Source organism: Perognathus longimembris, chromosome 11 (genome assembly GCF_023159225.1).
Source record: "Perognathus longimembris pacificus isolate PPM17 chromosome 11, ASM2315922v1, whole genome shotgun sequence".
Lineage (NCBI taxonomy): Eukaryota > Metazoa > Chordata > Mammalia > Rodentia > Heteromyidae > Perognathus > Perognathus longimembris.
In genome coordinates, this window is record NC_063171.1 from 49,886,086 (window position 1) to 49,898,975 (window position 12,890).

Sequence of the window (12,890 nt, forward strand, 5' to 3'; positions counted from 1 at the left end):
ATACTTCATGTTCTTCCCTCCAAGAGATCTGATATTAAAAGACAAAAGGGAAAGAGAAAGAGAAAGGAGGGAAGGAGCTCACCACAGATCTTTTCTTCATGACAAAGTTTGATACATTTCTGCACTACTATATATGGAGTGGGAAATTTATGACTTACTGAAAGCTCAGATGGCTTTTAAAGATTCATCTCTTAAATAATGACAGATCACAAGTAAACTCTCACACACGTACACACTCACAACTATGCACAAATTTATTGATCAGTGCTGGTGGTCATTCAAGAAGCTTTGGGAGCTTAGGAAGTAATCCATAAGTACTAGCTAGAATTTTATATTCAATGTCTTTATATATTGTGAAATGGCTATGAAATGGGGTGATTTAAATAAAGAAATGACATGATTGAGGATATATTTCCTGATGCGCTTCAGTTAGATCAATAAAAGACACAGTTATGCTATGGAAGCCTGCTGACAAATAGTAATTACAGAGCTGAGAATCATCTGTTCAATCTTGAAATAAAAGCTTGGTTCTGCTCATAATAAAATGCATGCAACATGAGAAAGTAGAAGGAGAGGTGGAGTGAGGATAAATGAAATTTTTAGAAATGACATGGGCTTTGCCAATCACTACCTCTTCCATTGATAAATTTAGAATCCAGAGTCTACTTAGGTATTGATAGTGTACTCCATGAGAAAAGGTAAAATAAAAGCAACGGGACCCTTTAGAGCTTTTGTTTATGGCTTGTCTTGGTACTTGGATGTAACCCTGGCATGCCCTTATGCTGATTGCCTTCTTGTAGAACAAGAGATATTGACTGGGCAATGAATGATGTGTAGTCCCCAGCCCTTAGAAAGCACTCTCAAAGAGCAATGTCTTTAACATACAAATTCTTCTTTCTGTTTCCCTCTCTCCATCGTTACTCTTTACTGTCTCTACTATTTTGTGTGTGTGTTTCTTTCTTTCTTTTTTTTTTTTTTTTACTTCTATTGGTCTCTATTTGACATGCTCCTCTCTCTTTCTCTACCCCCCTCTCTTTCTCCATCTCAGGCTTCTCTGCAGAATGTCAAACAAAGATCGACACATTGATTCCAGCTGTTCGTCCTTCATCAAGACGGAACCCTCCAGCCCAGCCTCCCTGACGGACAGCGTCAACCACCACAGTCCTGGTGGCTCTTCAGACGCCAGTGGGAGCTACAGTTCAACCATGAATGGTCATCAGAACGGACTGGACTCGCCACCTCTCTACCCTTCTGCTCCTATCCTGGGAGGAAATGGGCCCGTCAGGAAACTGTACGATGACTGCTCTAGCACCATAGTTGAAGATCCCCAGACCAAGTGTGAATACATGCTTAACTCCATGCCCAAGAGACTGTGCTTAGTGTGTGGTGACATCGCCTCTGGGTACCACTACGGGGTTGCATCCTGTGAAGCTTGCAAGGCATTCTTCAAGAGGACAATTCAAGGTGAGTGTTGGACCTGGGAATAAATATATCAGCCCCTTACAATCTTACAAAGTGTGTTTTTCTTCTCCTTAGTTCTTATTCTTGCCAATTATTTCACAGTATGAATTCTATCTTGAGTAGAAAGTAGAGATTAAAATTGATAGTGGAGGATTTATAGAGTATAGTCTCCCTAAATATGCCCTATCCATTAATTCTACTTCCACTATTAAGATCTTATGATGATGCAATGATATTAAGTGTTGAGTGGAGTTTAAAAGAGTGTAGCAATTATTACAACAATGGGAGTCTATGTAGCAACTGAGCAAATATGCATTTCCACATTAGATTAATAGTGCTCCTTAATCCACTGTTCATCTTATAGATGCAAGGAAAGGGTAAATACTTTAGACCAGTAGTTCTGAAATTGGAGCATGAATTAAAAATCACTTGGCAGTTGTTTAAATGCAGATTCCTAGAGCCTGTCCCTGGAGTTTCTGAATCCTTAGATTTGGAATAGGGGCCTAAGAATTTATAGTGCTAGGCAATTCCAAAGGGATTCTGATTCTGCTGGGCCAAGTACTACACTTTGAGAACTGTCACACTGAACCAATTTAGTGGTTTGAGAGAACTCAGTCTCCTTCTTTCCATGAGCTTTGCATAGGCTTTCCTCATTTTTAAATGAATTCACATAAAAAGCCCTCTAAATCATACCAATAAAATTCTATTAAATTATAAGATGTGCCAAATTTGTGAGTGATGTGAGCTCCAAACTTTTTAAGTCTTCAGAGTCAGATAAACATTATTTCCCCCACTAAATGTCAATAAACACTTTCTATGTGCACCTTTAAAGTAGTCATCTACAAATGTGGAACTCAGAACACTTTTAAAGATGTATATATTCTGACAGAAAATTAGATTGCATTTTTTTAGTCTGTTGTGATAGAAACATGGGGAAAGAAAAAAGAAATCATTTATTGAGGATCCACAGCACACCAATGAATTCTACTCATACTTTTTTTTACATATATATATATATATGTATGTATGTATCTTACACAGTTATGTCTTTGGTGCTAGTGATTGAAGCAGGGGCCTTGCTCATGCTAATAAACATTAAGCCTACCACTGCCAGCTTTCTAATCTATCTTCTCTTTTCTTTTCACTTCTTTCTTTTCCTTCCTTCCATCTTTCTCTCTCTCTCTCTTTCTCTCTTTTTCTTTCTCTTTTTTGTGACAGTACTGGGGTTTGAGCTCAAGACTTTTGCTAAACGCTAGCATTCTATCATTTGAGCCATACCTCCAGTTTTGAATTTTTGTTGGTCAATTGGAGATAAGTATATCATAGACTTTCCTGCTTGGCTTGTCTTTAAAACACAATCATAAGTTCTCAGTTTCCTGCTATTCCATGGCATGTCAGTATTATAGCCAGGATAATGCTAGTGGCATGAGCAACCAGTGCCCTGCTCTATAACATCATCATCATCTACTCCTCCTCCTCCTGCTCCTTTTTCTCCTCCTTCTTCTTCTTTCTCCTTTTTCCTAATTTTTTGTTTTTCTTTGTACTTGTCTTAGAGCTTGAATTGAAGGCCTGGGCACTGTTTCTGCGCTTTTGTAATCAAGGCTAGTGATCTACCACTTCGAACCACAGCTCCATTTCCAGCTCTTTAGTAGTTAATGGGAGATGAAAGTCTTGTAGAGTTTTCTTCCACAGCTGGTTTTGAACTGCAATCCTCAGATCTCACCCTCCTGAGTATCTAGGATTACAGGTATAAGCTCTCTCAATGCCCAGTGCGCTCTCTCTCTCTCTCTCTCCATATATATGTATATACATACATATATATATATATATACTAAACACAAGTCTTCTGAAGAAACAGCATTTCTCAAGCTTGCCATCTCATTGAAATTACTTCAAATAAAATTTTAAAGTACTCTTACCAGAATTCATGCTTCTAAATTCCACATTAATTGGTCTGACATATGGTCAAGTCAAGAGGTGATTTGTTTTTAACAGCTTCCTAAGTGATGGTGTTTAATGTAAAGATAAAATTATAAACTACTGCAAAACACTGTATTAAATTCTATATTAGCGGCCTTTGAGATGTGGTATCTGAATCAGGAATATCAGCATCATTTAGAAATTTGTTAGAAATATTAGAATTTGTTAGAAATCTATATTTCACCAAGCCTTCCAGATAGTTCTGATACTTAAGTTTGTTTTTTTTTGTTTTGTTTTGTTTTGTTTTGTTTTGCCAGTCCTGGGCTTGGACTCAGGGCCTGAGCACTGTCCCTGGCTTCTTTTTGCTCAAGGCTAGCACTCTGCCACTTGAGCCACAGTGCCACTTCTGGCCGTTTTCCATATATGTGGTGCTGGGGAATCGAACCCAGGGCTTCATGTATAAGAAGCAAGCACTCTTGCCATTAGGCCATATTCCCAGCCCCCTGATACTTAAGTTTGAGGCCCACAGTTCTACCATGTTGTTACCAACTTAACCACTGAGATCTGACCAGTCATCTAATCAGTTAATGGTTCCTTACTGGAAACCTTATTAGCTATGTGATAACCTTTGTTTCTGTTTTGTTTTTTCATGTTTTGTTTTGTGTCATTCTTGGTGCTTGAACATATGACCAGGGAGCTGTCCCAGAGATTTTGTGCTCAAGGAAAGGGCTCTACCACTTTAGTCACAGCTCCATTTCTAGCTTTTTGGTTGGAGTAATCGGAGATGAGTATCTCATGGACTTTCCTGCCAAGATTGCTTCCAGCTGTGATCCTTAGATCACAGACTCCTGAGAAGTTAAGATTAGAGGCATAAGCCATGAGCAACTGGCTTTGATGCTGGCTATTTTTTAAAGGTGCTAAACCGGTAGTGTTGGTTAAGTTCTAATACTTTCAAATGTTTTAGTACAAGATGATTTCAAACCCCTTATGTAAAGTAGTTCCTTCCTCTTCCCTTTTAGGAGTGTCAGACAGTGCAACTCTTCTTAACCAGATACACTGAACGATCAGGAAGACTGTTCTTTGTGACAAAGATTATGCCATCTTCCACTCTGGTTTTGGTGTTGTTTAGTTTTGGGTGTTTGGGATGGAAAACAAAGCTTTCATGAGTACTAAGCATGTGATCCAGCACTGATCTACAACCAGCCTCTCTCTTGCTCTTGTATGTTTTACACCACTACATGGATGTGTGACTGAGAAAAGCAGCAAAGAGTTTACTTATAGCACAATTTGGAGACTGGGTTATATTTAGGTGCTATATTAGTATGCCTGAAGCCCTGGTTTCAAATCCCAGAACTGAAAAAGGAAAAATCCCAAATGAAGGAAGAGAGAGAGAGAGAGAGAGAGAGAGAGAGAGAGAGAGAGAGAGAGAGAGAGAGTGTGTGTATGTGTGTGTGTGTATTCAAATGCATGCCCGATTCTTATATAACATACAAGTAATAGTTCATAGCCTTGTGTAAATTCTTTAAAAAAAATATACAGTCTGAGGGCTTGAACTCAGGGACTGGGCACCGTCCCTCAGCTTCTTTTGCTCAAGGCTATATTCTACTGCTTGAGCCACAGCGCCACTTCCTACTTTTTCTGTTTGTGTGGTGCTGAGGAATCCAACCCAGGGCTTCATGCATGCTAGCCAAGCACTCTACTACTAAGCCACATGCCTAGCCCATGCTTTGTGTACTTTTAACTGAGGAACCCCAAGTCAAGTTAGTCTAGACTATTAGACTATGTATAAACTCTCTACACAGCTGTATCTTCATATTTTAAACCGCCATATCTTCCTTCATATTTTCTGGTTCACCATTGGTATATTGTATGAATATTTCCTTAGGGGGAGAATGTTTTATTCACTGAAAATTATTTTCTTTATCTGCTTCTATAAAAAGAAATTACTAATACCTACTTCTTGGTTCATTTAAGCATAAAATAAAAAAAATAAAAACATGTGGAGGAACCAGGCTATGACAGTTTATGCCTGTAACCATAGCTAATTAGGAAGCTGAGGCTTGAAGGACCTTGGTTTGAAGCTAGCCCATGCAGTATAGCCCTTTGGACTCCATTTCCAATGAATGAGAAAAAAAAATGTATTAAAGGCATGATTCCAGTGGCAGAGTGTCAGTAGTAAGCAAAAAAGCTAAGTGCGAGTGCAAGGCTTTAAGTGCAAGCCCCAGTGTTGGCACACACACACACAGACACATGCACACACACTCACGTGCATGCACGCACTCATCCACAAAACACATCAGGGTTAGAAATATAGCTCAGTGATAGAATATGTGTTTGGCAAATATGTATTTCCCCAAATATATGTGAAAAATAAGCTAAAGAAGCAATGGTGATTGATAGATCACCACCTTTGGAGCATTGGAAGAAACTTCTGCTTACCTACTAACATTGCAAACTTCAGTATGAAAACACACCTCCTCAAATTTCTGGTTGAATTGAGCTGTTATTGTTCAACAGTATTAAAAGCCTTGTGGTTACAGGCTAGAAAATTTTCACCATTAGTAATATTTATTAATTCGTCCTACATGGCTCTGACTCTTACTGCACTAAGATAAGGAATTATTTTGGGGGTACATTAACAATTAGCATATAGGCTAATATGGATCAAGAGGTTCTCAGGGTGAAAAACACTTGCTTTTACTTCATACATATTTTCAGAGCCCAGTGAGACAGGTAGTTTTTGTTCTAGCTGCAGTTTCATCTTCTCAGCACTATCAAAGTAGTGTATCCCTGAAGGTTGTGGATTAAAATAAGTTCCTCCTACAAATATCTCTTGCCTTGAGAGATTAACAAATTTTGAGAGAGAAAGAGAAGAGAGAGAGAATAAGAGAGATAATGTATGATTAAGCTCTCCATCTTCAGAACTTTTAGTGGAGAAAGAACAATAGCAACTTTGTGAAAGCATAGTTTCTGACAGTTTATTTTTTTAAATCATATTCTTACTAAGTGGTAACTAGAATAGAAAAAAATGGAGTTCTATGCACGATTATTTTTTAGAATGCCAAATGGCCATCTAAAACTGAGCAGAAGAAAGCACAGGATGATTTCTGGCAATTATATGCAGTGCTTGTTTCTTCTCCATATTGGAGAGAGAGCAAATTTCTAGGATTTTGAGCAGGTGACAGAGATGTCACTGTCCAGATTAGCACTCTGGACTTGCCCACCTGGCTGTGTTTGTGGCTGGCAGCTGGGCAGCACTTGGTAAGGCTACCCTGCTAGCTATATCATCAGGCCTCACACTGTGGTGCTTACTTAGCTCCCAAAAGGCAGTGAGGCAGATAAAGGGATTAAATTGTGAAAGTATAATGTAATGATTAGGGCGGTGATTGTAAGGAAGATTGGAACAGCCCCTCCTTTTTGTGGCCAAAATAGTGAGAGCAATTGAACCCTCAAGATGTCCAAAGTAGCCGGAACATATTGTATGATCACAGACTCTTACTCCTACATGGAAGTGGCCATATAAAGGATGGTATGACTGCAGGAAGCATTGCAGCCAAATTACCCTTGACAGATAGCAGTCTTTCCCTCCTTGCCCTTCCCTTAAAACTCTCCAGGGAATGAGAAGACATTATATAACTCCCCTTGAGAACCAGTCCTGCTACTGTCTGACAACCTTAATGGCCAGGGTATTATGTAAGTGTGACTGCATAGCCAGGCCCTGGTTCTGGTCTCCTTGACTTGGATAAAGATAAAGGGACAGATGCAGCCACAGGCATGTTTATGAGCATCTTAAGAATCATTTCCGACTGTGTATTTGAAATATTGGCTGTTAAATATGTAGTAACTATTCAGTTTTGAAAGTTTGTGCAAAGAAATGTTTAGTCTATTTTCTGTACTGGAGTGTTGTTCAAATCTAGAATTAAAAAAAATAAAGCCAAGTATTGGCTTCAAGAAAAATAATGAAATCCATGCTTTTTGTTTTTAGGTGGTTTTTCTCATTGTTATTTTTCTGTTTAAAATACTGTTTGTTTGGTTCATTGGTTGGTTTTGTTTTTTGGTGTCGCTCAAACCCAGGATGGGTGACACCTAAGATCCATAGTTTGTCACCTTGAATGGCTCTTTGTACTACAGATGCCTTGAAATGCCCAGGGCCCTTTGGCAAGAGACTTTTCTTGGCTAGATAGAGTTGACACCAGTGAAAGCCTAAATCCCATTTTCACCATGAGACTTTAAGGATGAGCCATTTGTCTGGAAGCCGTGTGCTCAAGGTGATAGGCACAGAGCTCTGGGCTCTGTTTCTATACTGAACTGCCTGACTTTAGTGCAGTAGGAAGTAGGAAAGTAGTTCCCAATGAAGCACTATTCTTTGTGAATTTTATTTTATTTACCATGTGCGTGTGTGTGTGCATTGTGTGTGTGTGTGTGTGTGCGTGTGTGTGTGTGTGTGTGTGTGTGGTGTGTTGGGTCCTGAGGGTTCAACTCTGGGCCTGGGTGCTGTTCCTGAGCTCTTTTGCTTAAGGCTAGCACTCTATCACTTTGAGCCACAGTAACATTTTTGGTTTTCAAGTGGTTAATTGGAGATAAGAGTCTCATAGGGACTCTGGTTGGCTTTAAACTGTCATTCTCAGATCTCAGCCTCCTGAGCAGCTAGGATTAGAGGAGTAAGCCAGTAGTTCCTGGCTCTTTGTGTACGTTAGTCTTAGAATATTTTGCCATCATGGAGAAAATCACACCTCACAAATGCAAGTGTCTGTATATCAGATGAACCTCCCAAAGGAAAATCACCAAAAAGTATTTTCTACTTAGTGTTTATAGAAAATAGTTTTCCTGGCTCATAGTAAATGTCAACATTAAAACTCTTAGTATGTCCTAAAATTAAAATGCAAAGTAACATGAAAATGTCTAAACTAACTTGATATGAATCAGAGTGATTATTAGCTGTGGAGCACTGATAAATGAAGAAGTAGTGTTTTTTAAAAGAACTGTCTACAGTTCCTTTGCTTCAATGCAGAACGGCTTTTGTCAGAAGTTTGACTTTTCTACTTTTCCTTGTGACTCATGCTAATTTTGTCTGATTTTTAAAACTTCATTAATTAATTTTTAAAATAGCATTCATTTAAAAAAGGGTTTAATATTGCCAATTTACTAATGACAAATATTATTCTACTTCTGCGATTTTACTTCTTAGATTCAGTGTTTAATAGTGTTAGCAGTGCAAACTTCTTCAGGTGGGGAAGATATATCATGTGAATGGGTTTTCTGAAACAGAGTAATTTACAATTCTATTTCTTTCAATTTTGACTTTGTGGAACTATTTCTTGTGATAAATGAATAGTGATTCCTTTTCAGTGGTTGCCCCTGACTTTTAGGAATTGGCATAAGTTGTCAGATTTCTTAAGTTGTTAAAGAACTGCTCACCAAAAGACCTTTTCAAATCATAGACTAGATAGTAAATTAGAATTTAAATATCTTAGGATATTTAATGATTTAGGATCTATGGGCTCCAAACCTTTACTGTCATATTTGATGCTTTATTTTTTAAACTGTTTAAAAATCTGACAGAACTCTCAGTTTAGGGTCTTGGAAACACAACCCTAGGGCTAGTTTTGAATTGTTGGCCACAGTTTGGCTAACTCCTAGACCCAAAGACCCCCTTTATCTTCTGTGTAGTTGGCATTGATTCACAAGATTTTTTTTTCTGGAGGAAATTTCCCAGCAGGTTTATGTGAAAGCATAGGAACACCAGGTTGCCTAAGGAGGGGTGAACTGGCCCAGGTCGGAAACGGAGCAGGTCAAAACTCCCGGGTTTCGGCACCAATGAAAGGATATGTCTTGGCCATCCCAGAGGACCATGTGGAGATAATCACAGGCAGGAGAAGAAGGTTCATAAAGAGGTTTATTAGTGGGGCCATAGTTCCCACAGAAGAGGGAGCTACATAGCCTCTGCACCTTATCCAGGTGGCAGTGTTGTGCCAAGTCGTAAGACCACCCCCAAGAAGACCACCGAGATTCAGACACTCCGAAATGCAAAAGCAAGGCAAGGCTTTATTTAACGAGCTGCCAACTCGGGCCTCGTCCTACCCACCGACACAGTGGAGGTTAGGAGGAAGCCTCGAGCTGTGATTGCACAGGGCTTATAAAGGCAAAGAACAAGGTTACAACAATCAGCTGTGCAAGCAAGATTAGAACACAGGTACAAATCTGATTGGCTCAGGGTTCGATTCTAAAATGGGGTTCACGTGATGGGGCCTGACTTCAAAGTCTGGCACCTCATTTCCCCCTTTTTCTTTTTGGTACCTTGGGAACCAATCATGGCTCCATTCTGTCCATTTCAATGGCTTGCATGTCTAGGGGATGATATAGAGGTAAGGCATGGGCCAGTAGGGCCCAATGTACTAACCAAAGGGCCTGTCACCATTTCTTACAAGAATAGTCTCTGTACCTCTGTTTTGCATGCCTCTAGTTTATCCTGCCTCATCTTCACAAAAACAACTCTGGTCCCTTGATTTTAAAGGGGGGCTGATGGGTGAAGATCATCCATCTTCTGTAACTTCTTCAGGCTGACTCAGGGGCGTAGACCTTACCTAGCCAGGAACCTATAACCTTAGTCTCAGTCTAACTTTCTTTTCTTGAGGCAAAGGCAAAGCGGCTGAGTTGGGTGCTTGGAGACCTCCCATGTTCCATCACGGTAGTTGTCATCCAGGGCAAAGGGGTCAGCTGGCCTGGCGTGGAAGCAATGAACCCAAGTGGCGATGCCGTCTAGGGTCCCTTCCACCATGGTTAATCTGTTGATTGAGGGCATTGGCAAGCTGACAGGCCTTTAACAGATCTCAATAAGGACACAACACAATCTCAGGTCTACAAGCTTTCTTTCCTAAACAGATGTATCAGCTTAAAATTCTTACTGCCAGTCAGGGCTTTGAGTAAATGTGGGGGGTAAGATTTTCTCATTTGACAAACTTACCCTTACTAACCACTATCACAGATGACTGGCAAATTCCTGCCCAGTAGACAGACATGTGCATTGGAAAGGCATGCTTATGAACTATTCTTCTAGGACTTCCCGGCTTTGATTAACTTTTGAAAGGCCAAATAGGAGTGACTCTAGGATCTGACACCATCTCTGCCATCCAAGCAGTGGCTTACTGCCTCTGGATGCTCCATCACTTTTGTCCCAGGAGTGACTTTCGACTTGGACTCAGGGCCTGAGCGCTGTCCCTCAGCTCTCCAGCTCAAGGCTAGCACCCTACCACTTTTGGGCTCCACACCACTCCGTTCCCAGCACTCTGCTGGCTGATTAGAGACAAGTCTCTCACAGGGACCTTTCTTTGCCCGGGCTGGCTTTGAACCGCAGATTCAGATCAGTGAGTCTTATAAGGGGCCACTTTACTCCAATTATAAGCAACAAGGTGGTCCACACAGAAGTAGTTTTTAAGCATGCTCTCTTACCTGGAACTTATTAAGGGTCAGTATTAGATCTTGACAAACTTGTAGGAATCACCTGTGCTTCTCTGTGGGCCTGCTGGAAACGGTTACAAAAAAACCTACAAAGAAGCTGGAATGGCAATTACACATTTTGGTAGCCATAATTCTCCTTTTCCCACTTTGCAATAATTATTTAGGACAATTTTACTTCCAAATTTCTTCCAAAAGGCTACAAAAACAAAACAATTAATACAAAAGGAGGAAAACACACAGGCCTAAGAAAAGCTATGAGTTGGAGATCTCCCAAGCTGGCCCACAACCTCCTACAAGGGTGCAGAAGGAATGGACCCGAGTTGGCCCACAACCTCCTGCAAGGAGGAGTGGACCCGAGTTGGCCCACAACCTCCTGCAAGGGTGCAGAAGGAGTGGACCCGAGTTACGCGTTGGAGATCTCCCAAGTTGGCCCACAACCTCCTGCCAGGGTACAGGAGGAGTGGACCCAAGTTGGTCCACAACCTCCTGCCAGATAAGCAGAAGGAGCAGACCCAAGTACAAGGTGGGCGGGTTGAGTCTCGTTTAGGAGGCCCTCCTGGTCAGTTCCGGCCAAAAACCAAACTGACTCGCGCCCTACAAGTATAAGCAAAAGCAAAACAGACAAACAGACAAATTACAGGACAAGACAAATGAACAGCGCTGTTTTCTTACCTTCGGAGTCTGGGATCTCGGGGTCTCTGGGGCTATCCCGGACGAAACCCCAAATGTTGTGCCAAGTCGTAAGACCACCCCCAAGAAGACCACCGAGATTCAGACACTCCGAAATGCAAAAGCAAAGCAAGGCTTTATTTAACGAGCTGCCAACTCGGGCCTCGTCCTACCCACCGACACAGTGGAGGTTAGGAGGAAGCCTCGAGCTGTGATTGCACAGGGCTTATAAAGGCAAAGAACAAGGTTACAACAATCAGCTGTGCAAGCAAGATTAGAACACAGGTACAAATCTGATTGGCTCAGGGTTCGATTCTAAAATGGGGTTCACGTGATGGGGCCTGACTTCAAAGTCTGGCACCTCAGCAGCTTCTCTTCTGGGGGTAAAGGGGAAGAAGTGATAGAGAGAGAGAGAGAGAGAGAGAGAGAGAGAGAGAGAGAGAGAGAGAGAGAGAGAGAGAGAGAGAGAGATCTCCATCTGCCCGAGCGCTCATAGAAGTTATGTCCTGTAGAAATATTCCAAATTTGTAATTGGGCTCAAACTTGAGCAGCTTTTAGATTGTGCCCCTCCCATGGTAAGTGATTAGCGGAGCTGAGGAGTTAAATACCAAGCGTCCTTGGTATTACTCTGGTCAGCTGAAATGTAGGAGACAATCAGCAATGGGGTCGTCACCCCAGTTCCTGTGTCTCAGAGCGAGCGCGGAGTGTGGCCCTGTGGCCCTATGCTACGGTCATTGAGTGGGGCTCAGAACTTGACGCCAAGATTTTTGGTGTGGCCCAGAAGCCACGGCCCTGTGGCCCTACGGTAAATCAGAAAATCAGAAAATTGGATCCGAGCCCTCGTTTAGATGATCACTTACCCTGGGTGTGAGGGCAAATTTGTAGATTGTCATGGTGGATGGAAGTAGAGCGCTCAGTCAGGAGAAGTTACCTCGGTGGTCGTCTGGGTGGGCTTAGGACAGCAGAATAGGTCCCAGAGGCAGCTTGGACCCCCCAGAAATGGGGGAGCAAATCCACCAGGGAACCTATCCCGGGTTCGGCACCAACGAAAGCATAGGTATCGGCCATCCCAGAGGACCATGTGGAGATAATCACAGGCAGGAGAAGAAGGTTCATAAGGAGGTTTATTAGTGGGGCCATATTTCCCACAGGAGAGGGAGCTACATGGCGCCTGCACCTTATCCAGGTGGAAGCTTCTCTCTCTGGGGGTAAAGGGGAAGTACTTAGGTAGTGAGTAGGAGTGGCTCATTAGGTATGGGTGGATCTGGGGGCTAGTGGGAGGAGCTGAGGACCTGAGGCTAGGGAAATGCTAACATTATGTACATCTAATTTATTTAAACTGAAAGCAAAGTCAAGGATTCAAATTTTCTAGTCTTTTTTTC

General features: G+C 41.6%; 1 protein-coding gene across 13 annotated transcripts in view; it reads left to right on the top strand.

Annotated features, from left to right (window-relative positions):
* Positions 1-12,890, top strand: part of Esrrg (estrogen related receptor gamma) — a 589,495-nt gene that overhangs the window by 414,058 nt on the left and 162,547 nt on the right. For all 13 annotated transcript variants that reach the window (XM_048356654.1, XM_048356650.1, XM_048356657.1 and 10 more), the window contains one exon: positions 1,049-1,464. In XM_048356654.1, coding sequence (XP_048212611.1) covers positions 1,062-1,464 — 403 coding nt within the window. In that variant the 5' untranslated portion in view covers positions 1,049-1,061. The remainder of the gene's footprint in view (positions 1-1,048; positions 1,465-12,890) is intronic.